The 27,826-nt window shown below is 43.0% G+C and overlaps 1 protein-coding gene across 3 annotated transcripts in view; it reads left to right on the forward strand.

Annotated features, from left to right (window-relative positions):
* Positions 1-27,826, forward strand: part of CDK15 (cyclin dependent kinase 15) — an 86,626-nt gene that overhangs the window by 50,220 nt on the left and 8,580 nt on the right. For 2 of the 3 annotated variants that reach the window (XM_041737487.1, XM_041737488.1), the window contains exons 11-12: positions 14,294-14,342; positions 21,638-21,777. In XM_041737487.1, coding sequence (XP_041593421.1) covers positions 14,294-14,342; positions 21,638-21,777 — 189 coding nt within the window. Of the gene's footprint in view, positions 1-1,339; positions 1,524-14,293; positions 14,343-21,637; positions 21,778-27,826 lie in introns of those variants that run through there. The other variant, XM_041737490.1, reaches the window with a different exon arrangement.

Here is a 27,826-nt window from a genome sequence, read left to right on the forward strand (position 1 = left end):
CACACAGAGTGCCCTCCTTTTATTGTTAAATCAACAGTGAAGATAAGTCTAGATGAATTTTTAGAATCATATATTCCCTGCTAATTCTTTTATGAAAAGAACTCTGAAATAGTAGTTGAGGTTAGATCAGTTCTTCAACTCTGTACAATATCAGTAGCAAGCTTAAGAATTTGGAATGACTATTATTGTGGATTCCACATCCATTTCCAAATATCCAATGGCTCAAAAGAACGTCTCATTGTTGAGCCCCGTGGCTATTATTGGCTTTGTTTGCTAGGTTATTGTACCTCATAAAATATAAAAAGAAAGCTAATGCAACAGAGGGGAAGTAGAGGCTCATTAGGCCTCGCACAGGCCAGGTAAGATATCTCTATATTACAGAAGAGGTCATCCATTGTCTCTGGACCTAACACTTGGTCATTCTCATCACCCTTTTGGTCTTCCATGACTGGCTCCTAGGAATGGATTTGGAAGTGTTGGAGGTGGACTTGCCCATTGGGGAAGTCTTTGAGAAGTGGTCTCAAGGCCATGCCAGAGAGATCATATTACCCAGTAGTCACTTCAAGGATGTTGAGACAGAAGGAAGGAGACAAGAAATGAGCTACAGGATGAAGGGCTGTATCAGAGGCTGGGGAAGCAAGTGATGGCCATACCAAAGCTGGACTCTTGCTGGAAGGACTAAAGGGGAAGGAAATGTGTACAGATAAGGGCAAAATTGGGATGACTATGGCTCAAGTTAGATATTCTAGTCTTTATATTCTGATGCAGACCCATCGCTAAATATGGACTTTCCCCAAATTGTTGTCATTTTTAACTTTGGTATGAGATCATCTTAGAAGGGTCTCATGAGAGCAAGAAATTGTAGGGAGATTACAAAGGCAATTAAAGAGGATAACAAAAGACATAAGAGACCAAGGATATTTTTTTTTCTTTTCTCCAGCATATAATACTTTTGCTCAAATAGCTATACATAAGGATCAGGCAACTTAAACCGACCAGGATTATGAAAACCCTACAGCAAGCTAAAATCATTTCAGCTGCCTTTTGAATGATCATATGCACTGCCAAACAGCCTTAGACTAACATTTACAAATAGTTTACCATTTCCAACTATTTTGCTAGAGTTTAGCACCTGAGAAAAATGCCACTCTGGCCACACAAGGCTTGGAATAGTGCCTTTTTCTTGTGGTCTGAAACAGAGAGAAAAAAGAACAGGCTATTGTAGAGACCATTGTCCAGTCTGTCATAGCTCTATCTCCAGTTACTGTGGTTTCTAGGAGAACCTGGTTCTATTTTCCCCACCTTGCCTATCTATACCTCTACCCACTCTGCTCTCCAGGTGAAAATGGAACCCCTCAGCTTCCTACCATGGATGCAAGCAGAAGTTTAGGGTCATGGGAAACAATTGGGGTGGTGTCAATACAAAGCTGCTGTGGTGAGCATTTGCTGTTCTTCCAGACTTCAAACATTTGGGTTTCAGGTCGGTTCAAGCAAATAACCAGTGATCCTTAACAGAGAACGCCTTGGTGAGAACAGTAATGATAGAAACTTGTTCAAAATGTTTCCCTGCCAGATTCTGTACTAAATAAGATAACTGGGTCCCAATAAAACAGCGAGAAATATGTTGCATTTTTCATTTTGCTGTCATTTCAAAGTAATGTGCAATTTTTTATTTATGAAGAGAATTCTCCGGGCCTAACATCAATAGGGTTCATACTTTGCATTGTTTTTCTAGTAGGGATTTGATTTAATTCAAATAAGTCAAAAATTTTTGAACACCTACTATCTGCCAGGCGCTATATTGTGTGTTGAGTTTGCACAGATGAATACGGTACATTCTTGGATCTCTGAGAACTTGGGTTTGTATTCATTTATCTGCACTCTTTCACCAGCTCTCCTTATGGAGAGGTGTGATCATTTGTGATCCTCAATTCCATGGGTTTGAGCAGCGTGTAGCTGTGGACCAAGCTAAGCTTGTGAAAGGGAATTGTAACCCTTCCTTAGCTACAAGGAAGATATCTAATTCTGTATTTGTAAATCTTAGAAGTCCAGCATATCTTCAGCATGGAGTCAGTACTACTGATAACTCAATCATAAGAACTATGTTTTAAAAGGGTCATCATCTGTGTTCCAGGACCATCCCCTATGACCAAGAAGAAGCCCTTTTAAGCCATCCCCATCACTGAGCTGCCACTGGTGCTTCCACCCACTTTAACTCCAGTGATTAAGAGAACAGAATAGGGGATGGGAGCCAGAAAAGTATCACAGAGGAGAACAGTAACACCATATTGGATGATATTTCCATTTCTTTCCTTTTCATTCAGTAGTAGGAAGATTCCCCAAACTTTGAATTCAGCCATATAATAATTTGAGAGAGCTGAGAGCTCAGAACTAAAAAAAAAAAAAAAAAAAAATCCAGTGTCCATCTATGCATACTCTATCCTTTCTCAGACCTCGTCTGGACTGTGTCTAGGAGAACAACACAGTTTCTGTCTGTGTAGGTTTAAAAAAATACCTGGTGGTGACCCCACCTGGATAGGTTTCTCTGGCCAATTACCTGTTTTCTTGGGGTACTGATGAGCAAGGGTTGTAGGTTTTCTAGCCATCAATTTAGAATCTTGTGCCTGATTAAATCTGGGCAAGGGAAGAGAGATATGCAATTTTAGACACTAGGCTTCCTTTCTTTTTCTTTTTTCTTTTCTTTTCCTTTCTTTTCTTTCTCTTTTTCTTTCCTTCCTTCCTTCTTTCCTTCCTTCTTCCTTCCTTCCCTCCACCCCTCCCCATTTTAAGCAAGCTGGCTGAGAACTCTGTGTCCTCTACTTCAAAGGGCCAGTTGTCTTATTTTGATGTGGGCAGATTGAGAAGTAGGCTTTGAAAAGTAGGCTTTTTTTTGTTTAATCTTTTCTCCTGGGATAGCTTTCAGAGCAATATATCCAAGTGTCAGTAAGGGGGTTCTGACGAGCACAGATTCCCAGACTCTCAGCAGGATCATTCTCTAACAGAAATATAAAAGTGAAATATTAAAAACCCTGGAACGTGAACTCCATCTGCAGAGTAGCCAGTGGCTTGCCTGCTTGCACCATGGGAAAAAAAGATCTTGAAAAAAGAGGGAGGAGAAAAAAAGTGCTTTGAGTAAGAGGTTTACAGGTTTAGTAGAGCATAGTAACATCCCCTCAAAGAAGTGGGTGTTGCTCTGTGACCCCCCAAAATGCTCTGCCTTTGACTCAGCCGCCAGAACACTCACCCTCCCCTGGCAAAACACCCCCTTTTCACATGCTAACTGAGGCGCCTGTGATTGGCTGAACAATAAACTGGTCACACTTGCTAAAGGCCTGCCATCTTTCACACAATTAGCCAAGACACATTAATCAAACTGGCTGTGAACTGGGGCTGTGCTGGCCTCCAGCGGGGGCGGGGTGGGGGGGTGCCGCGTGCGTTTTGGTCATCCTTAATAAGAGTCCATAGGAAGCAGTAATAAAGAGCAACATGCTGGAGGGAATTCTACTATCAGAAAGTCTTGGAAAGGTTAAAGCCCCAGTTGATGCCCTATCTGGGGTATACTATGTTTATGGCAGAGAGGATCCCAGCAACTTCGTGCAAACTGGGTATTGGTCTTGGCTACAATCTGCTCATACAAGACAATAGTGTGGATTTAAAGAGTGGACCCCCACAGACAATTTTACAAAGTTCCCTGGTCCTCTTAGCTTCCCTTCCTGCCCCCACCCCCCCAAAAGTCACTCAAGAGTCCCTCCCCTTTTGAGCCTCAAGGGCTTCAAATCCAACTAAACCGATAGGAATAGAGCCTCTATAAGAAGTAGAGAACCACTTAGAATCAATTAAGAGAAAGTATTAAATGGCAGGGTGTTGGTCCTAAACTAAGTATTTGGAGGACATAAAAAAAAAATAGTTAATTTTGAAAGAGAAAAAAGAAAATAAGCTAACGTTTGTACTTTCAGTGGTAATACCTTCCTTCTTTTCTTTTCTAAATTCCCTTTAAATAGATTTTTTCCAATGGCAATATAGAGCTAATAAGATCATACCTTAGGGACCAGTTTGCTACAGAATCATGTAAGGCTTTTAGGAGAACCAACTAAATATTTAGACGTTTCTCAGTGAAAGTAAACGGAGTCCTTACTCCTCTGGAGGTTGTCCAGTCACCATCTCATTAGATGCAAAGATCCTGTGATAAAGAAAAACTTTTTTTTGTGCCCACATGATTGCAGCCCAGTTGTGGTTTTTAATGTGTCATTGATTGTTTCATCCAACTCCTTTTGCTCCAATGAAAGGGTCTGTCGTGGCTCTGTTTGCTTCCTTAAACACGGGTTTTGAAAGCGCTCATGCTGTGTGAGCTCAAATCCTAGTATTAATGTACTGCTGGGTTCATTTCACTACACTCAAAAGCGCTGAGTTTAAATCCCTCTCAATTCCATTTGAGGCACCAGAAGACTTTATCCTTCTCCACTAATGGTTCCAAGTTTACATCTAGATACTGGGGGTCAAGGACAGGAGAGGATTTAGAAATAACAGTGCATGACATTAGTCAATGCATTTGCCAAATTGGCAATTAGTTCCTGATGTGCGTGCAAAGCATTTTATTCCTGTCTCTTTGATGCTTGTTCCCATTGAGAAGGGAATAGAGTCCACAGAGGCCTTCAAACTTTTAAAGAAATATCTGCTGAAAATCATGCCTGATTTGTGACATGAGCTCAGCTGCAGGGAAGCATCCGGGATTATCCTGGTTCTTTCAGCCCCAGGAAAAAACCCTGCACATGGAAAGATTTTCCACTGAAGGAACTTAGTGGAAATCAAAAGGCAGGAAAGCAGTACTAAAAGCCCTGCAGGGACCCAGAATCAGATAACTATAAACCATATAGTCAAATGGATCCTGCGGACACTTAGTTATCTTCAGGACGCCTGCTTTTTCAACTTTTGACCACCAGGTGGAAGCAAGAAATAACAGGCCTGGAATACAGACCGCAGACAGCATTATATTGCATCAATCTAACCTTACCCTTGGAATGTTTTATTTTGACCTGAAATCCGGTGTGAGAGCTTCACTTCATCTGACACCACTATGGGACAGGTGAGGATTGCTATCTAAAATGATCCTTGTCCCTATTGGGATGACAAAGAGCTACGACGCCTTGGGCTCAAGGGGTTCTGAGCAAGTCTTTGTGTGTTTGCTGTGAACACAATGTAAGATCTGCATCAACATCCACTTTGTCACATGAGCTGTTAGCTGAGGGAGTTACTCAGGGGACTGAACTCCGGGAAGCTACCGATAAAAGAGGTTTTAATTATGGACAACAACTCCTCACAAATAGCGAGTCTGAGCTCCACCTTGTACTACCTGGGGCACTTGAGGAAGTTCCCTAATCTGCAAAATGGGAGCAATCCTATCATTTTAAAAGCATTCCCGTGCACCAGGCACAGAACACACATAATTGCTACTTCTTATAACTGCCTACCAGGGTCCATGCTGCGGAGAGTAGCTCGGTTTTATTCACGAGAAAGGTTTTCTCCCAGGTTGGCCCAGAGGTATTTCCTAGCTTGGAGAGGAGTCAGTCCACATCCAAACCTTGTTCTCTTTCCAATGGCCATATTGCATCCCTCTGTCTCATTTTGCAGGGTGGTTCTGGGAAATAAATGAAATTAGTGAACCTTATCTGCCACGGTTCCTAACTTCCAGTGGGTGCACAAAGTAAGTTAGTTCCCATCCTGTTTCACCCAGGGTGGAAGTTCATTCAGCGGTTCAGTGACTTGTCAGGGTTCAGACTCAATGCAAGTGTATGAGAATTGAAGGTATGCTTGGTTTTGTTTTGTTTTGTTTTGTTTTTGTTTTGTTTTGTTTTGAGATTGATTTATTTTATTTGGGGGGAGGGAGAGCAGGGGGAGGGTAGAGAATCTTCAAACAGACTCTTCGCTGATCAAGGAGCTCCATCTCACCACCCATGAGATCATGACCTGAGCCGGAACCAGCCGGTCACTTAACTGACTCAGCCACCCAGGTGCCCCATGAAGTTATGCCTGTTTTTAATGTTTAGCTCCCTTAAAATTCTTGACTTCCCTCTAGATGTTAGGCACACCTCATTGTGCCAGAACTGACTTCTGTGTTAGCTTGCTTAGGCCTAAACCTTGCCTGAATTCACACTCCCTAAGAGCTGACCCTCAGTTTTCAAATTTCTACCTAAGTCAGTGTGAGCACCTGTGAAGGCTATCTCTTCTGGTGAAGGCTCCATTCTGCAACCCCCCATCCGCCACTTAAAATGCTGCTTGAAGCCTGCCCACTGTGCCATGGGCTCTTCCCCAGCAGAAGCCTTAGTGTCTCCATGCTACATAATGGGTGGCTACTAAATCACAGAAGGCATCAATGCTATCTTTGTTAATCTCACCCCAAGCTTGGTATGGTAGAGAGTGCTAAAGATTTCTACAGAGCAAACTTGACCACTTCTAGGGTTTCTATATATATACATGCCCTCTAATTGGCACATAGTAGTAAGTCAATAAATATTTGTTAAATGAAATCAGTGACCAGGAGTTAGAAAACATGCAATGCTACTTCCAATCACACCCTCTAGGACTCTGATAATCCTTGTTCTGCCCACTTGGCCAAGAAAGCACACCCAAGTTATTATTCACTTTATTTTGGGGTAATAATAACTACCGTTTATTGAGCACTAGCTCTGAGTTAGGCACTTTACATGCATTATTTTACCTTGACTCACAACAGCCCTGTAGGATGGGGGCAATGCTTTCATCCCTACTTTACAGATGAGATTACTAAGGCTCAGGAAGGGATGTGTCTCACCTAGGGTCACCTAGCCAGGAAGGGGGTGCTCCAGAATATCTAGACCTATTGGATAGCAAAGTGGTCCTCACAGCTGAATCCCACCTTATTTTCCAGCTACCAAAGGGCACAGATGGTGATATGATAATGAAACATGCCCTAGACTGGAAATCAGTTAATAACACTTTTCAAGTTCATTTCCAAATGATTATGTCCTTCTAAGTGGACTTGGTTTTAGAATCTGTGCGTTTGATGACATGTTTTTGGAATGTAATGTGAGTAGAGTCCCCATCCTGGGACTCCAGCAGCCCTGGCTTGCTATAACTAATGTGTGAACCCTGATTGGGCTCATTACCATTGCACTTCTGCAAGGCTGCCGAAAGCTCCTGGGGAGTTACTATTAACATCTTTATTAACCCGTCCCCCAAATCAGTCAGTGAAATCCATCTAGATACACAGCCTACTTTGATCTTCATTAATAGTTTCTTCTAGTTTCTACATTTATTTTTAGTTTTCTCATCTTTAATTTATTTGGTGGCAATTATTAGTTTTTAGTGATGAGGACTAGATCATCCTAAAGTAGTTAAGATTAGGAAAAATTACAAATGAGTGAAAGCAGGTAAAAAAAATTTTTTTAGGGCACTCGTGTCTAAGTGGGTTAAACATCTGACTCTTGATTTCTGCTCAGGTCATGATCTCAGAGTTGTGGGATCTAGTTCCACCTCAGGCTCCATGCTCTCAAGTAGAGTCTACTTGAGATTCTCTCTCCCCTTGCTCACTCTGTCTCTCTCTTCTTCAAATAAACAAAATCTTTTTAAAAACTTTTTTTTTTTTTAAGTAAAATCCTGCTAGATTTATTTCCAGTTCAAGAAAAGGGGCCTTAAGATCCTAAATATCATGGAAATGGCTCAACCTGGAAGCTCCTTCCCCACCTTCATGGTCAGTGCCTGGTTCTACCAACCTCTGTAAGGCATAGAGCAAGACACACAAGTAGACTCTCTTGAGGTACTTCTACATTTTAAGGATAAAGCTTAGTGAATTTATTTCATGCTTATTTTTTATCCAAGCATCAATTTTTCATTCATTTAACAAATATTTATGAATTATAGGTGTAAGGAACTAGGAGATTAAAAAATAAAGAAGACATTGATACCTGCCTTCAAAGAATACAGTCTAGAGGGGGAAAATACAAATAATACAATTTGGAAAGTATTATTATAGCAGCATCCCTTAGGGACCTCTGGGAACCCTAGGAAAAAAAGCCCCCTTAGTTTGTCTGGGGAGTTTAGGGACTGTTTGAAAGAAACAGAGCTGGGTCTCAAAGATGATTAAGTGGGCTTTCTCCAGGTAAACAAGAAGGGCAAGACATTCCAGACAAAGGAACTTGACACAAAGAAACAGGAAAGGGGGTTTGTTTGATATTATACCAAGCAGGTAAATTGCTCAAGGAAGCTAGAATGTTAGCTCTGTGGTGGTACATTGCTGGAGATTAACCTGGAAGGGTAGATGGGGACCAGATTGGGAAGTGCTTTGTAATCATCCTAAGGATTTGGACTTTGACCAATAAACAAAGAGAAGGTACTGGATAATTTTTAACAGGGAAGTGATATGGCAGGACTTAAATTTAAAAATTGCTTAGCACACTATATATAGAATTAAATTGGTGGTATAACTGAACCCAAGTCTGTCTGCCCGATGCACAGCAAAGTCAATCACTAAAACATAGGGTGTGCAACAAGGAGATCAGAAGCAATGTGGCAATGCTTTAGATTCTAGGAGACAAATATTAAGTCTCAACTAGAGCAGTGGCAAAGGAGAAGGAATGGAGAGGACAGATCTAACAAGCATCTATCTAGGTGGTAGAGTCAAGGGGAGGTTATAATTAATGGGATTCGAGTTGTGAGGGAGAAATCGATCTCCAGTTGGTGAATGAGAGGCCCTATCACTGGCACAGAACAGAAAGGGGGAAGAAACAGATTTGTGGAGAAAGTAATGAGTAAAAGATCAGAACATTGTGAGATTACGTATCTAGAGGACCACCAAATGGAGATATCTAAAAAGCAATCAGAAATACAAGCCTATGATTATGAGTCCAGTGTAAAAATACAAAATTGGAAGTAATCCATTTAAAGTGGTTTTTGAAGCCTCAGTATGAATTGTTACCCAACAGAGAGTGTGAAGAGAAAGAAGGCTATGATAGAACCCTGATGCACCAGGACTGAAGGGTCAGGCAAAGGGAAAGGAGTCTTTGGAGGCTGAGAAGAAGAGCCAGAGGAGCTGGAGAAGACCAGGAGATGATAATAATCAGAATACCATGAAAATCACATGCTCATAAGCTCAGTGGGCGACATGTCTGTATTCCCAGGGCTGAGCACATGTGGCAGCCCTTAAACATTTGTGGAGACTACAGGGAAGTGGTAAATATTGTCAACTGATATATCATCAAACACCATCCACACCAAACAGCATGATCAAGCTATAGTTCAGGATGCCTGGCTGGTTCAGTCCACAGAGCGTAAGACTGTTGATCTTGGGGTTGTAAGTTCAAGCCCCACGTTGGATGTAGAGATTACTTCATAAAATCTTGAAAGAAAGAAGAAAGAAGAAAGAAGAAAGAAAGAAAGAAAGAAAGAAAGAAAGAAAGAAAAAAGCTATAGGTCTAACATCATTTATAGGGGTGGACAGATGTCCAGAATCTGCAGAAAGTTTTTATGCAGGGTTAGAAAAGTGATAAGCTACAAATATGAGTTGGAATGCCAGGTTCAAATGCCAAGGAGCACACTTCATGAGAGCACCAGTTTTCAGCATCCTAATGACGATGGCCAAAAAGAATCTAAAGCCTGGTAAAGCACCAGAAGAACCATGTTTAGACTCCTTGAGCCAAAGACCAAGGAAGTAAGTGGCTGTGAGGGCATGAGTGTGGTTAAGGCAGAGGTAGGAGAAGAGCTACAGATTTTTGCAATGCAGTTTTAAAGTTACAGCTTGAGATAGTGAAATAAGGCTAACAACATTATCAACTATTTAAATATATGGTATCTCAAGAATGCATTGTACTTGGGAAATTCCAGAGGTGTAGTTCAGTAGGCCACATTATAAGATAACCTTAGGGTGATTGTGGTAAGACTATAGAAACCAGAAAATGTTTTACCTTGAGCTAAGACTCAAGACGGTTCTGGTGATGTTTTATCAATCAACCAGCAATTCTCTGTTGACAAGGATCTGTTGTAAATGAGCTTTCTTATTTCACAAGACTTATGAAAAAATGCGTTATTTTATCATGGTAGCAACACTTCTGCCCTCATTTTAATTTTATTCCATTTAGTTCAGACATTAATATGTTCAGCTTTTCAAGTTTCCTTTTGTAAAATACTTCACTTTTCCTATCTCAAATTCTAAGTGAGTTTAAATGAGAACTCTTTTTTTTTTTTAAATTGCAGAAGAAGGAGATGGAGAAAAATTTGTCTATTGATTTAACATCATTTTTGGAAAGAGAAGGGAAAGAAATAAGCTACCCGTAGCCCTATTGCTTTAGAGGCTACTAAAGCCAGAGAAACAAAGACCTCTTGAAATGGTGCGGTGTAAAATGCCTATCTGTGGATCATTCCCTCATTGATTGCTTGCAGCTTAACTACTGGCAAAAATCGATGGGAGAGAGCCAAGGTCATCCGGCATCAGGTTATGGGCAGGAGAGTGAGATGGCAGGCCACAAACACGCACTGGGCTTTGGCTCTGCTTCAGAACAGCAACCTGACCGTACCCTGGACACATCAGTCCCTCCAGCTCAGTTAATGTAGTTACAAAACAGATGGGGGAAGAGAGGTACAATCTGGCAAGACATGGTACCTCAAGTTCAATATAATTACGTTGCCTCCTGAGACAACGCTTACAGATCACCCTTTAATGGCAGAAAATATGAAGACTTCTCATGCTTCATCTTTCACCTCCTTGAAAAACAGAAGTACGCATCAAACACTATGTTCTGCAATTTTTTAGATACGTTGATTAATTGAATTTTCACAACTAGCCCGCTTGAGGCAATGAGCCTCAGAGAAGTGTGTGGAAGTCACTGATGAGTGGTTGACCCTGCCCCCTCCCTACTAGACCAGCACCTTCTGTCTCATTTAGCGCCACCCCAGAAACATCTGGAGATTATTAAGAACAATGATAACAACACAATGACAAGGTCAATGCTGGGCTGTCCCCAGGTTCACCGAATCAGATTCTGCGGGGTGGAGCCAGGGCTTCCTTTAGGTTCAGAACTCTCCCAGGTGATGCTAATCTGCAGCTTGGCTTGGGAACCACTGTGTTAGACCGTGCTGCCTCTCCAAGATGAGAGGAGAAAACAAGAAGAAAGAAAAAGGAATAAGACTAGCATTTATTGAGCCCCTACTAGATGCCAAGTGCTTCACTTCATCTAATCTTCCCAAGCAACTGGAAAAGTATTCCCATTTTACAGATCTGGAAACTTCTGAGTTAACCAGAGACCCCCAAATCTCAGAGCTCACAGGCGGCAGGAGAGAGATGTGAACCTGGGCCTGCGTTTGTGTTAGTGCAGCACACAGCTAGGAAGCACACCTCCCACCCACAAGGAAGACTCAAGAAATCAGGTGGCCTTATAAGAACCAGAGCTTGGACCTCATTAGAACTTCAGTGCAATGACACTGCAAGTTATTGAAGGAGAACAAAGAGGCAGGAACACCTGAGAGGAGAGAGGAAACCACAGTACACATCAGACCAGAGACGAAGCAGAAAGACAAGAGGCAAAGGGTGTAGAAATACTAACCTTACCCTTACTCTTCTGATTCTCACAACAACCCCAAGAGAGCAGGAGCTATGCTCCTCTCCCTTCTGTAGATGGAGGAGATGCAAGAGGTCCTGTGAGGTCAAGCCACACCCCCAGGTTACACAGCAGGTGAACTCCTCGGTGGGCACTCAAAACCCAGCTCCAGGGTCCTAACCACCCGGGCTTCTAGTTGCCTGCCACCACTCAAAGGAAGGACGAAAATAGGATTTATTCTGTTTCATGCGCAGAGGGAGGCACTTTACATTCATTATCTCACAAATCTATGCATTCAGTGAATCACTTTGTCCTTGAGGGGCTAATATGACCTCCAGCTTGGGTTGAGGAAACAGGCTGGCCATGGTTCAACTACCTTGCATAAGAGCTCCTGGATGCTGCAGCAGCAGTTGCAAACCCGAGGTTCAGTGTTCGAGCCCTGACTCAGCCAATTCCATATCCGTGTGCCACGAGAACAAAGCTAAAGTTGGAAATCCTTTTAAAATACTAAAGTCGGATGATGGGCATTAAAGACGGCACATGATGGGATGAGCAGTGGGTATTATACTCTATGTTGACAAACTGAATTTCAGTTTAAAAACTAAAATACTAAAGGCCCCCCAAACACAGTGCATAGGGCTCTAGGAGGGGAAAAACAAAACATGGGAGAGCATTGAAATGGATTTCCTTATGTTGATTGGAAATTGGTTTATGACTAAGGGAAAACATTTTAATTTTGCTTGGCCAGGGAGGAACCCTATTTTGGCAGCAGAAAGTGGTTTGGAAATAGACATTCTAAACAAATACCAGATATTCTTATCTATCTTTACTGATTCTTTGAATTTAGGCACAATTACCTAGAGAGTTCAGCGTATAGACATGCCATATAGACAAGCGCTTCCCTTTGTGTCCACGTGGGACTTTAAACTGCCAGCAGAGTGATTCTCATTTGATTACACCTGACCTTGAAAACTCCACTGAAATCACTTTCTTTGATCACTCCTTTCACTCTGCAAGTGTTAGCACTATAAATTCTATTTTTAATTGAACCTTCGAAGTTACAAAAAAAATGTTTTTTTAACAGAACAATGTGGTCTTTTTATTTAAAAAAAATAAATTTAAGAAAATAAGCATAAAAGTAAAGGGGTAAGCCCCAGAACCATTATCACTATCAGACAGCCTTCCAGGTCTTTTAATGCATATATAGACATGAATATACCAGTATTATCAAAATCACTTTCTTTCCCAACTGTGATTAAATTCTTTGTTGGATAAACAGGATTGGTGTATTCCATTCCTGTAGGAGCTAAAGAAGAGATCTTTTAAAAACAAAACATATTTCCGGCCCAAGAAAAACATAAAGCAGAAACATCATTTTAAATGAGAGTTGAAATACTCTTTTCTGGAGCAGGAAATAGAGGGATCTGATAAGGAGCATCAGCTTATAGCCCTGCAGCTCCTCTTATCGCTCTTACATAGAGTAAGCATTCACTTAGTACTTCTTGAATGAATGAGAAATTGTCCCTTTTTATGGTCGTTTTATTTAGGGTTAAATAGTGTCAATACCAAGAATAATAGAAACACATGTGTTCACATGTAAACATTGCAAAGAATGCTCCAAAAAAATGACAAATCTTATCATCATCCACTTTGGATTATTCAAGACAGAACTCACTTCCATTTTTACTGCAAGTGAAATATGAAATTAGTCCCATTACTTTTTACCATGCTTGAGCCTTTGAGACAGCCCCATCGCTCATCATGTGACTTTTCATGCATGTTGTGTGCACCCATGTGTGCTTTGTTCTCTCAAATTGTGGGCTCTGCAAGGATGGGGAGGTTTCTGTTGATTTCTTTTGAATTCTCCCCAGCACTTGGTACACGTTCTGCACACAGTAGATGTTAAATAAATATTTATTGACTTTAGTGAATATTGTGACCGTATTTGTTTGCTAGGGCTGCCATAACAAAGTACTACAAACTGAGTGGCTTAAGTGACAGAAATCTGTTTTCTCACAGTGCTGGAGGCTAGATCTAAAATTGAGGTGTTGGGGTGCCTGGGTGACTCAGTAGGTTAACGTCTGTCCTCTGCTCAGCTCATGACCCCAGGGTCCTGGGATGAAGCCCCAAGTCAGGCTCCCTGCTTAGCAGGGAACCTGCTTCTCCTGCTCCCCCTGCTTGTGCTGTCAATAAATAAATCTTAAAAAAATATAAAAATAAATAAAATTGAGGTGTTGGCAGGATTGTTCCCTTCTTCCCTTAGGACACTAAGGGAAGCATCTGTTCCAGGCCTTGCTCCTTGGCTTGCAGATGACTGTCTTTTCCTTGGGTCCTTTTATGTCATTTTCTCTTAAACGTGTCTGTCTCTATGTCCAAATTTCCCTTTCTTGAGGACACCAGTCATATTAGATTAGGGCCCACTCCATTGACCCCATCTTAACTAATTATAACTGCAATGATCTATTTCCATATAAGATCAAATTCTGAGATACTGGGGTTAGAACCTTGATGTATTCATTTTAGGGTACACAATACAACCCATAATAGTGTCCTTCCACAGAATCACAAAAATTCAAGAGTGACACCTTAAATATTGTTCACTCGGCCTAAATGATACCTGAACTCTCCTTGCCCAAGCCAAGAAGAACATGTAGAATTTTAATATTTTGGCAATAGGGCTTTGGGGTTGTTTTTGGTTTTTAATGTGTCTGTGTATGTATGCTTTCCAGAATGGTTCCCATTGCCCAAGCCACAAAGCCTTCAGAATGTCTGGAACAGGTAAGTACCACCTTGGAAAGCTGCTCTTTCAACAGGGCCAACGTCCCCTGGACCTTGGTCCACTGAATGCACAGCCCCTAAACACCTCAATCTCTGGGGGCTGTAAGGCCCAGGAAGACGCCTCTGGGAGAGCCAGCCACCTGTGAGTCTGTTAGTTTTTCTCTATGAACCATTTTACTTTCAGTGAGTTTGGTCATTAAAATTGTTTTGTGCCCCCTCGACCATGCCCGAGGCCCTGAGAATGAGGGAGTGTTGGCCTGCAAGAAAACCTAGTGGGTTTATTATTCTCCAACACAGAGAAACCAAATAACATCATTGAGTGGCTATTGGAGGGGGGGGCCAACTTGATTCATGGAGGTCATGCTTTCCCAGGCCCTCTCCACGCAGTCCGGGCCCAGACCAGGGCAGACTTTTATTACCAGCTTTCAACAAATCCCTAGTTTCTTTTACAAAGTAAAACAGATAATAGAGACATTCCCAGAATAGTTAGCTAACTAAGCCGTGCCAGGCAACCTCGAGGCGAAGAAGAACTCAGTGTTTTCGGACAATGACCAATTACAATAACCAGTATTATTTGATCTGAGAGTAATTAGCCGAGGCTCTGTTCTTTTTGCTTCAGTGAGGAGGCAAAAAGGGCAGTGAGGAAACCATCAGAGACAGGGGAAGCAGCTCAAATGTCAAAGAAAAACACGCTCTGCTCTCACAGGTGGGGAGAGGGGAAGAGATCCCAACTGAACATCTGAACGCTGTTCTTCCCTGAAAATGTGCTAGGGTTTACCCCAACCAAATTTCGTTTGGTATTTTTCATGCTTACTGTCCATGGGCTTTAAAAAGCCTCCATGTAGAGTGAATACCAGAGGTCAGAAACAGAGCGGTGGGCTACCAAGGATCCCTTGTTGGGAGGGACAGGCCTCCTTGGGAGGGGGGAATCTCTACTCTTCCTGGCAAGCTCACGGGTCACCTGAACACCCCCCTTGTTTTGGAGACAGGTTCCAGGGAACCGCTGTTTATCATTTCACATTCAAGATGTGCAAACTTTCTCTTGCCAACACAGTCAGCTCCCCCCACCGCCCCCCGCGCCCCCCTCCCCCGAGATATTTGGATTTTTAGTACTGCCCTAAGGCTTTCTTCCATTTCACTGTTGGCTTCCAAAACAAATGGTAACTCCAAACCTGCAAACCATCTTAATACCCTTTGTGGCTGCCGTTGGCCCTGTTGCACAGTTGAAGAAAGTGCCAGAGCCTCCTGCTATCACCATACCAGTCCTTCCTTCTAGGCTGTGCAGGATTTGGATTCATTGAATATCCCTCTGACTTTTCTGATCACACACAAGACCCATCACCTCTGCCCATTGCCTCATCCCAGCTATCCCTTTGCCTTAGCTCAGACTTGGCGCTTCTCTTTGCTCACATCTTCAAATCAAGGAGTAATGTCTAGAGATGTGCTGCCTGACACAGTAACCACTAGCTACAATGTGGCTATTTAAATTTAAAATAATTAAAATTAAATTTTAAATATAGTTCAATTGCACTAGTCACATTTCCAGAGCCCAAGAGCCACATGTGAGTAGTGGCTAACGTATCGAAGGGGGCAGGACTAGAATATTTTCATCATCATACAAAGGTCTGTTGGATGACACGGATATGGATTATCACACGAGAAAATTCTTGGCTCTGATCTGAGGACTTTGAGCTCATTGAGCTAACACTAGGTGGAATGTTCACTGTGTATTATTTCATTTATTCCTCACAAACCGAAGCCCCAGTTCCAAGAAGTGGAAACTGAAGCTCTAAGAAGTGAAGTAACTTGGCCCCAGTCACCAGGCTACGTAAGGTGGAACCCAGATTTATTGGGTACACAGGTCTCTGTGACTTTGTCAGCTGAATTGGGTTGCAAGTGTGATGGGTAAAGAGGAGCTGTGGTATCGGTGGCTTTTCTTCAAGATTTCTATAAGTGACAGGGCGGTGCATGGGCCATAAGTACACCTTGAGGGCATAGCCTGGGGTTTGATGGTCACCCAACTGACATGGGCCTAGTAAGTGCACACTCACTTGTTAGACTGATTAGAAAATTATAGACAGCTTCTTTGATGTTGTTGCTTCCAAGTATAAGACGTATTTGTTACTGTGGGTGCCTGCTTTCCTGCGTCCTAAACTGGCAGCATTAAAAAAGTACTCCCTCTCCTGGAACAACAACAAAAAGGTCATTATTGAAAAAAACCCCAATGATATTTTAGAATAATGCCTGCAGCTTAGTTAATAGTGTTGTGCCAATATTAATTGCTCAGCTTTGATCATTTGACTATGGTTGTGTAGAATGCTAAAATTAGGGGAAGCTGGTAAACATATAACTCTGCAATTCTTCTGTAAGCCCAAAATTACTTCAAAATAAAAACAAATTGAAGAATTGAAAAAAAAACCAAAACAGTGCCCGTTCTATCCCTGCCCTTTTTCCTCTTTCTATGGATCTAAGGGAAAACAGCCAAGAGCCCAGGGAACTCATGGCCAGCGTTGCACTGCAAACAGATAAGACTCTTCCAAGAGTAAATGACAAGAATGGCAGTGGAGATTTTTATACTCAGAGCCGGGCTGTGCTGAGAAATCAAGGTTATTGCCTTAGGCCCCAGAGAACCACCAGATTGATTGATTGATTGATTGATTGATTGAAGATTTTATTTATTTGAAAGAGAGAGAGCGTACGCACAAGCAGGGGGAGCTACAGAGGGAATAGGAAAAGCAGACTCTCTGCTGAGCAGGGAGCCTGACATGGGGCTTGATTCCAAGACCCCAGGATCACGACCCAAGCCAAAGGCAGATGCCTAACTGACTGAGCCACCCAGGTGCCCCAAACCACCAGATTTTAGATGGGTCATGTGAAGGCCAGTGGATGGACTGTCACATAACCACAAAGTCTGATTTTCATTTTTTCTTATTGTTTGTGTCTCTATTCTGGACTTCTAAAATTAAATGTGGATGTCCTCACACCCAGGACTTCCGTTAGGATTGATTTACAATTTTGATTCTTTTTGCAACTTTTATAAGCCACGAGGTCTATGGCAATTCAGGCCGGCTGGAATGAATTTGTTTTCTGTGCACACAGAAACAGGAACTTTCCCAGACTACTGCTGGAAATGGAAACTGGTACAACTAGCTAGTATTATTAATCTAAAACCTGAATGTGTTGTATGTCCCTCAACCTGGGGATTTCAATTCTCGTAATTTACACTAAAGAAATCATTGCACAGATACACAAAGATTTCTCATTGAGGATGTCAGTCACAGCATTAATTAATGGTAGCTTCTCACACCCCAACAAAAAGGAATCTGCTTTGATAAAGGTCTGGCTTTGAAAATTATGGTATGCTCACATAACAGAATGCTAGGCAGCTACTAAAATTATATCCAAGAAGGTTGTTCAAAGTCCTGGGAAGATGATCAAGATAGTCAAGTGGAAAGAGTAGGTTATATCAGCATATAGAGTATGATCTCATTTTTTTTTCCAGTAAAACAAAAGATATATCCACTTAAAGGACTAAAGAAGAAAAACTGAACAACAAAGCAATAGTGATTATCTTTGAGTGAAGGGGGTTATCTCAGAGTGGTGAGATAGTTTTAATTTTCCTTCTCTGTTTTTTTCTAAGTGTTCTTTTTTTAAAAGATTTTATTTATATATTTGAAAGAGAGAGAGAGAGATACAAAGCACAAGCAGGGCGAACAGGAGCGGGAGAGGGGGAAGCAGATTCCCTGCTGAGCAGGGAGCCCAATGAGGGCTTGATCCCAGGACCCCAGAATGATGACCTGAGCTGAAGGCAGATGCTTAACCAACTGAGCCACTCAGGTGCCCCAGGGTCTTTTCTAAGCATTCTACAATAAATATGTATTATGTTGGCAATGGAACACTTCTTGCTTCTAGAAATGTTACTGGAAGGGGGGGATCATCAGAGGATTTTTTTGTCTTTATTAACAGACTCTCATTAATTGGGTGGGTAGGTTCTCCTAACTGCAAGATATTCCTGGCATGTTTGGTATTTAACATCACAAGCCTAACACATAATATTTCTTTGGGGTTTTTTTTTCAGATTTTTATTAAATTCTAGTTAGTTAACATATAGTATAATATTGGTTTCAGGAGAATTCAGTGGTTCATCACTTACACACAGCACCCAGTGCTCATCATAACAAGAGCTCTCCTTAACACTCATCCCCCATTTAGCCCATCCCCCACCTCCCTCCCTGCATCAATCCTTGGTTTACTCTCTACCATTTAGAGTCTCTTATGGTTTCTCTTTTTTCGGTTTTGTTTCCCTCTACCACATGGTGTTTGTTAACATTTAGCCGATGTGGAAAGGTGCTGGAGGGCATATTAACATTCTTTAATGTCACTTTTCATGCCAACTTCATTTCTAAGGTAGTGATTATAACCAGTAAAGGACTGTTCTAGCAAGAGTTAGAGAAGGTGGCAAATTGTAGAAATGTGATTATAAAAGCAGTGGATAGTAATCAAGATTATTGATGGCAGAAGCAGAATAATAAAAACATGGTTACTTCCATGTTCCACAAAATTAACATTTTGTGCCCAAAGAAGCAATATTTGTACTCTTGAGGCTCTTCCCTCAGATCCCAAATAAGAGTACAATATGCCAATCACAAGGTAGAGATCGTCAGGACTCTTGTCCGGACTGGGTGGTCCCACTACGAGTGCTGCTAGTAAAGACTCTCAGGAGGGCACAGACTTAGCTTATCCTAGGAAGACCAAAATGAACTTGGCTTATGGGAGGAATTTGCTGGAGGCATGGGTGGTCAGCAATTGTAGCCTGGAGGCCATAAGCCTGGAACAAATGCTGGCACCACTAAAAGCTTTGATACAACCTTGTGGGAAGGATTGGGTTAGTTGAAAGGAAAATCCTAAAAAAGAAGTTTTCATATTGCTGATGAGTACCTACTCTGCTTTCTTGCATTTGCCTGGTAGAAACGGCCAGTTCTCCTTATCGGAGTCCTTGCTAGTTCTTCCCTGGCTTTCCCAGCCAACCAACATAACATAGTCTAAATACAAGGAGTATGCGTGCCATGCTAACACCAGTTCAAAATAGGTCCCTTAACCTTCCTTATCCAATGAGATTGCAGCTCCTAAGCCCCGCCAATAGGTAGGAATGTGTGGAGAGAACCAACTGCTGACTGGGGAGGTGGGGGGTACTGTGGAGGCAGAAGCTGAGAGATGCATTGCCTCCCCCACTCCACCATCAACACCTATCCACTCACCCACCTTCTGGGGTGGGTTCCAGGCGCAATTTTGGCACACGTTTCACCCCACCCCCTATAGCGAGGGTGGACTAGATAAAAATTTTTTTTTTACAAGATTGGCCTTGAATGTCCCTCCAGACTGATATGAGCCCCTAGTGATCTGCACCACTTTCCTCACTCCAAACCCCCATCTCATTGGCCCTGAAAACCTGTGCCTGGGCAGGGCACCCCAGTTGGAGAAAATACCCTCCGGCCTTTTCTCAGGCCACAAGCTAATGAGCAGGCCTCCGCCCCAGGTTGCCTTCTCTTTTAACTAGCCTGGAAATTGGCAAGGACTGGGGATTTGCAAATCTTCCTCTGTCTTAAGTCTATGAAGCAATTACTGCTGAGTTTGAGGTAAAGTTATCTGTTTGTAGAAACAGTTTTATGTCATGGGAATCAGATACCTGAATGTTTCCTAGGTAAATCTTATGCAAAAATTAGGCAACTTACATCTCTGGGTGAGGACTTCCAGCATCACTGCATCATGGCATCAGGGAAGGGGAGGGTATCAGTTTTTTGTCGATTCAGGTTGGTATATATATTCGACATTAAATGAGCCCATCTATTTTTGCTTAATTGGGGATTTCATGGCCATGCTATTTAATTCTGAAAGTTGGTCCTGCGGTTAATTGTCTCCTGGAATCTGCACAGTTTTCTGTCTCGTGACTTTCCGCTTGTAAACCTGACCATGGGCTCTAGAGATGGGTGTACTTAAATGATTGACACCAGATTAGCAAAGACTTCCAAACATTATAAATAAATGGGGCACTGGGTGGCTCAGTTGGTTGGGCGTCTGCCCTTGGCTCAGGTAGTGATCCCGGGGTCCTAGGATGGAGACCCTTGTCTAGCTCTCTGCTCAGCAGGGAGCCTGCCTCCCTCTCCCTCTGCTACTACTCCCCGCCCACCCCCCCTGCTCATGTGCTCGCTCTAAGAAATAAATAAAATCTTTAAAAAATATTATAAGTAAATGGAAAATTAAGACTAACAAGTCCTGCAGGATCAGCCCCTGCCACCCCCCTAGTTTCATGTCTGTTCCCTCCCCTCCTTGGTCCAAGCCCAGCCAACTGGCCTTTCTTCCTCTCCTTAAACTCGCTCTTCTCCCTCTCATCTCCAGGGTCTGTATGAGCACCAGAGATCTCAGCCTACACTGCCTGCCCCTCCCCTGCCCTAACTCCTTGGCTCTCAGCTCCAATACTGCCTCCTCAGGGAAGCCTCCCCTGACCAGCTCTTCCCATTCTAGGTCTTTCTTTTCTGGGCCTTTTCTTCCCAGGTACTTACACATCTCTAATGATAATTTGGTTAATGTCCGACTCCTCCACTAGACTAAGCTGCGAGAAAGCAGAGTCTCCCCTTTGTCTTCCAGAGCCGACCACCTACTAGCACGTGGTAGTTGCTCAACTAATAGCTTTGGTCATCTCCAAATTTACAGTTCGGCACAGATCAACTTGAGGATTTGTCCTTACTGTAATTTGGGCCCTTGGTTATCTCTTTCTATGCTCCATCTCAGGAGGAACCAAGAGAGCTTCTTGGGTAATACCCTGGGGGCTGAGCTTCAGAAACACTTGTAAATAAAAGTGTTTTCAACCCAAGCTTCAACTTCCAAAACTGCCTCTCTCCCTCCTTCCCCTCCAGGACTCTATGCTTGCAGCCCTTGGAACATATATCCAACTGGGCTTTTCTGCTTGGTGGGCGTGGTCCCTCAAGGCAGCATTCTTAATTACACATTTCTGCTTCTATAATTATATTTCTGGTCCTTTATGTATATATACATGGTCCCCAGAGTCTGTGGGGAAGGCCGAATGAGAGCATACTGCGGATAGGTCAGAGTTCCAGTGTGGTGTGATTTTTCCACTTGCTGTTGACTTTACAAATCCCAGGAAAATCCTACGGGAAACGCTCTTCTAGCCATCTCCTTTCCTACTTTTCATCTCCTACTCTACTTTTCTTCTCTTCCCCTTTATTTTTCAGAAGGGAGGCCTCTGGAGAAACTGTTTTCCTCTTCCACTTTTCCAGGTTGGGCAGGGTTCCCGAAGCTGAAGACCTGGCCTCCCAAATGCTAAAAGGCTTTCCTAGAGACCGTGTCTCTGCCCAGGAAGCACTGGTTCATGACTACTTCAGTGCCTTGCCATCTCAGCTGCACCAGCTTCCTGATGGTGAGTGAGGGAGCGTGTGTGGGTGTGTGCATGTGTGTGTACGAGCACACACGTAAGTCTCAGGGTCTAAGGGTTTTCTCCAAGCACTGGAAAATGATAGAATTTGCAACCAGAAATGAGCTTAGAGATCGAATTGTCTGGAAGAAGCAAAAGGGGACTCAATCTTGCCTAAGTTTTCTGAGTCTCTAAAACTCAAAAGCACTGGTGGGTTGAGGTGACACAGACCTCCGTCTAATGATCCAAACATTTCACATATACACTCTCAGAAACTGGATGAGATGAAAGTTGCCTCTGTGTTGTTTGTTTTCCCCAGCATCTGCCAGGAGAAGCAAAACCAAAGTTTGCAACAGCCCCCTTCTCTCTCTCCCCGTAGAGAATAAGATGATAGGTGACATGGGGATGTCACAAGAGGAGAGCTGGCCTGTCTTGATTGGTAATTTGATGCTGCTGAAGGAAGTGCCCGGTGGGGCCCTGGGGGAGGGGAGCATCCTCCCAGGCCTGTCGCCCACAAGAAACACAAGTTACCCTGAAATCAGCCTTGCTGCCTGGGCCTGAAGTCATCCTCCAAATCTGAAATCTGCTGAGGGATCATGTGGCTGGAGCTCTCCTCAAGTTTCTCAGAATGTGGCCAGGAAGGGCTAGGCGGAGGATGTGGGCAGTGTGGTGTGGCCTGGCTGTTTTGGGGGGGACCATCCTTAGTTGGGGTTTCTTTGGAAACGATCACCATTCAACTGAAAACAATTTTTAGAAGCCCAAAGCAGGAGAAAAGAAAGCTAATAAGGAAGGTGTAGGGGCTCAGACTGGGGTGAGGGACCAGGATGGCAGGCAGGGGTGACAATGAGGACGGAGTGGGGAGCTGCTGCCCAGGAGGCCTAGACATACAGTCTGGCCAAAGTCTCCAGGGTCTGCAAACGTGGCTCCACTCTATCTAGGACATTGTCCTGCCACAGCCCAAAGCTCTTAGTTTGGGGCTTCTTGAGGCATTTTATTATTAAAATGAGTTATTTAGGATCTCCAAAAATAACCATAATCATACAACTGGGGTTAATGTCTTACTTAACCCTGTAGGAAGAGTTAGTCATTAGGATTTATTAAGTTGCCATTAAGTGTCAAGAACATATTAAGTGCTATAAAAATTGAGGGAATAAAGAGGCTTGTCCTTGACCTCAAGGATCCTACAGCGTGGGAGGAAAAGAGGGTGAGGAAGAGGAAACAGGGCACCCTTGTACACATATTAGCACAAATCATATCTAAACAGCTGGAGTCTCTGCATAATCAGCTACAGATGTTGAGAGAATATGTATATGCTAAGGGCAATTCTTTGGAGGAACTAGAATAACTCAATAAGATAGATTGGACTGGAGGTGAATCTGGATTGGAATCTGGAAGGAGGGGAGGGGCAACCTACAATTTTTATCCCTTTATACCTCAGCTCCCCCCGTACCCCCCCTCCCCTACTCCCTTCCAGGTACAGTGTTCCCAGGCGAAGGGCCTAGATCCCTCTCAAGCTTTCTTCTCTCGGGCCTGGGACTTCTAACTACCACTTCAGGCAAACGTACGTGTTCAGGAGTGTGTGTGCACACACATACAGTCTCACGTTCTCACACTCGTACACACTCACGCTCCCTTTGCTCCACTTAAAGAAACTTCCCTCATTGGCCCTCCTCCAGGATCTATTACTCTATATACTGAGAACCACTGGGGACCTTCAACGTTTCCTAGGCCCGAGTTTTACCTGATAAAAAAGTAATTAGCAAGAAACAGTCACTGTCCAAACTGTTGTGTTGTTAGAAACTTGGGTTTTGGTTCTCCCTGGCCATCTGAAGCAGCAGCACCAACAGGGTGCACCTCTGTACGCGTGTGCATGTGGGCGAGCACGCACACCCATGTGTGGGTGTGAGAGAGAGACCCATCTGTATTCCTTCTCTGTTCACCCAGCCACAGAGCCCAAATCTACTTTGACACTTTTAGAAAAATGAAAAGATGGAATCTTGCAGGAGCCTGCCTGTGCTGGGGGGGAGCCGAGGAGTGCTCACAGCAGGAGGGAAGTTGACTTTTCTTTATACATATAGGGGTTTTTCCATGCAGAGTTTAAATTATGCCTGATAAAAGGAGTTTCGTGGATGTTTCAGTTCTTTCAAATTCTCCTGGCTTCCTCCCAATTAAATGAGGTTTGTCAAAGCCACAGGGCTCTGCTGCTGCTGCCTCCGCCGACAAGCACTTCCTGCAGCGACATCTCGAATCCCCGAGGGAGAAGATGAAAGGGCCAGCGCCAAGAGACAGGGAAGGGGGGGCGGTGGGTGTGTGTATGTATGTGTGCATGTGGGAGGGGGCGCAGAAATAGGCTTCAAGACAGACCGACAGATAGGATATGGGACAAGTAGACAGGGCAAGCAAAGCTATGAGGAAAATAGGAGAGGAAAAAACAGAGGAAGCCGGAGAGCAGCTGGGGCCAGTCTGTGCACCTTGACAACTGGGGCCCTCCCTCGCTGAGAACACCTCTCTAAGGGATGCACTCCCTTGGCCTGGCAGTGCCAGCTTGCTTTTTCATTGCCCACGGCAATTAGCCTTTATTAAGAGCCTTCTTTGCAGAGAGAGCACCGGACAGTTATCACAGTCCCCAACCTGCAGGGACACAGAATCACCATCTCGGTGGTGGGCTGCCCCAGGCACAAGAATTGTGCCAAAAGAACACATACTCTTGTGAGTGGTTTGTAAAGAGAGTTTTCCTGCCATAATTATGCAGGAAATTTTGCTCTCTGATGGCATTGCAGTATGGAATCATTTAGGAACTCATATTTATATCATTTTATTATTCTGGTTTTATTCTGGTTGCAGGATAACAAAGTTGTCACTTTAAAATATATTCTGTTTCCCCTTTGATCTGGGAGATGCCAGCTCTTATTGTCTGCCCTCTGAAGAAGACAATCTGAGCATGAAACCTGTGGCTGGGAAATATGTGAAGTGTGGAGGGACAGCCTAAATCCTGGGGGAGGAGTGGCAGAGAGATTCCCCACGACATGCAAGAATTGATCCCATCTATCCTTGCCTCTTTCCCCAAAGCTGAGAATCCCGTACAACACTTTCTCCAGGTTGTGGCAATAAGCTCACAGCCAGAGGAGAGCAGGAGGTTACTTGCCATGAAAATTCAGGGTTTCCAAGATTAGTTTGCTTTTGGAACACACTCTTGAGGGGAGAAGCATGAATATTAGAATGGCAAGCATGTGGGAACTTCTGCCAAGAGCTGACATTTTCCCTCATTGACTCTTGAACACCTGAAGAAACATTTGTTGATGGAGAAATTATTGGGAGTCTCTCTCAAAACACACCCAACAGCAAGCTAATTGCTTTTGCAGATGGCCAGGGGGATGCGCTCCCCTCTCGGTCACCAGCTCACAGCCACACTCATGGTCCCCCGTGGCTGAGCCAGCAGCGCAGAGTGTCAGCTGGGGCGGTGAGGACCTAAAATTAGGCCCTTGGCAACTCTCTAATCTTAGCTGCAGGTTCAGCTTCTTCGTTTAATTCCCTTTGCCCTCAGCATGAACTTGGGCTCTGGGAAAGGAACACTGTTTAATGATTTGGGGGTTGGGGGGAGTAGAAAATCATTAAGCTGCCCTTTCTAGAAACTGGCTCCTCTCTGTTCTTGCAGGGAGCCTTCCAAATGTTACCCTTGGAAAGTTAAGACTGATTTTGGAAGCTAGCCATTTTGAACCACAGACGCTGATCCACATTTTTTTTTTTTTTAATCTGGGGCAGTAAATGCCACGTGATTTAAGAGTCTGGTCCTTAAGCCCTGGTCCTTGATGGTCAGGGCATCAAAGGCTGTCTCTCTTCTCTGTGGGCTGGTCCCATTTTGCTTTCTGAATCCAGACTTGAGTCTCTCCCATTTCTTCCTGGACTAAATCCCCCTTCTCCCTTAAAACAGGTTGCAGCATCTTACAAAAAAAAAAAAAAAAAAAAAAAAAAGATAATAATAATAATAATCCTAAAACTTGAAAGCTTACAATTGTTTCACAAGTAATTTTGCAAAAACGACTTACCAGAGTCTTTCTCATCATCAAATGCTTTCTAACTTGCAGGCATGGAAGGCATGGCACTTGCCTCTCCCATACATCACACCACCCTAGTATCTATACCCAGAAGTTCTTCAGTAGGCCTTATCTCATTTGTCCCATTAAAATCAGAGTGATTTTTTTGTTTGTTTTGCTCCAATAAGGGACTTTCAGGCCTTCTTTTAACAATCTCTTTAATATATCGGAAGATCCTTTGATAACACTTTCCAAAACTCACTTCTGGACACTGAATTCTTTTGACTTCCCTTCTCCCCAATATAGATTCTGTTTCTCTTCACTCTTTAATCATTTTTGTTTCCTCATTCTATTCTGAACCTGTTCCAATTATTTTGCTTACCCCTGACCCATGTAGACTCAGATTTCTAATGTTAGTGGGAGAATTCTGTTCCAGTTCATTCATTAAAAATTTACTGAGGATCATTAGTAAGATACTGAGTGATACAAAAATGAATTATCAGGCAGTCTGTCCTCAAAGAGCTTATAGTCCATAAGGAAATGAGACAAATATACAAACAGCCAGTTCAAGTGTGAAGTGCTCTGGGTGTTCAAAGAAGGTGAAAGGAACTCCAGCTATGGGCTTCTAGGATGGCTTTGTGAGTAGGCCTTCAAAGATGATGGGGTCTGGATGGTTGGAGAGGAATGTCATCCTCCTTTTAATACCATCTAACATTATAGTGAAGTTGTCCTCTTTTTATTAATAGGGGCACAGTCCTGACTCATATTCCATCATGGTTTTTACTCGTTATTGTATGGCTTCTTGCAATAATTTAAACATTCTTATTCTTTTTTTTTTTTTTTAAGGTAAACTCTATCCCCAAGTAGGGCTCAAACTCACAATCCCAAGATCAAGAGTTGCATGTTCCACAGACTAAGCCAGCCATCTGCCCCAATTTAAATATTCCTTACCATATACTAGTGAAATTTAGTGTCATTCTTTGTATGCTGATGATTTCAAATTTATTCTGTTTTGCTTTTATTGTCTAATCTATTTAAAATTTAACCAGAATATTTTGTCATTCTAGAGGCCAGGTTTCAGGGGATGGGAGGGAAGGAAGATTCTGCTCCAAGCCTGTCTTTTCTGCCTCTAGGAGTTTGTAACCTAATTCAGACCACCCTCTCCAACCTTTTAAATCCTCCATTATTCAGTACTTAAGCAGGACAATAAGAAACAAGAAGTTAGGACGTGTCCTCCATAACTTCCTCACCTTCTATGCCCAAAGATGTCCTCAAGGGATTCCAGAACATCAGGGAAGATCCTGGAAGGAGTTAAAGGAAGAAGTCGGTGACCCTTTGAGTGTGAGATCTCAGAGACTTGCTATTCCATAACTTCATTATATAGATGGAGTCCCTGACACCTCAGGAAGAATAGTGGCTGCCATTTATTGGGCATCTGTGTGCTTTACACAAATTCTCATTCAATTTGTAGACTAACTTATGAGGCTGGAGTTATTATCTTCATATTGCATATTAGGAAATTGGGACTGAGAGAGGCTAAGGAAATTGCTCAAAGCCATAGAACTAGTAAGTGGGAGAGCCCAGGTTTGACTTCAAATGAGACTCCTATGCCACCCTTCCCACTACTCGTTGCTGCTTACTAAAGATTACATGGGAACTTAGTAGCAAAACTAGGATTAGAACCAAGGTCTGTACCCCCAGTCCTGTGACCTTTCTATTGTTTCACGTTTTATCTATGTTTGTTTTAGAGCCTTCCCAAGAAAGATTGCACTTGCCCCCAGGTAATATATTTAATATCTCAGAATTAAGAAGGTTCATTTTTTTTTTTTTTAAGATTTACTTAAAAAGAAAGAGAGCACACACACAAGTGCACGAGTAGGGGAAGGAGCAGAGGGAGAGAATCTTCAAGCAGACTCCCTGCTGACCGGGGAGCCCAGCTGGTACTCCATCCCCCCATCCAACCCATGAGATCATGACCCATGAGATCATGACCTGAACAGAAACCAAGAATGAGTAGTTTA

The sequence above is a fragment of the Vulpes lagopus genome, chromosome 22, assembly GCF_018345385.1.
Source record: "Vulpes lagopus strain Blue_001 chromosome 22, ASM1834538v1, whole genome shotgun sequence".
Classification (NCBI taxonomy): Eukaryota; Metazoa; Chordata; class Mammalia; order Carnivora; family Canidae; genus Vulpes; species Vulpes lagopus.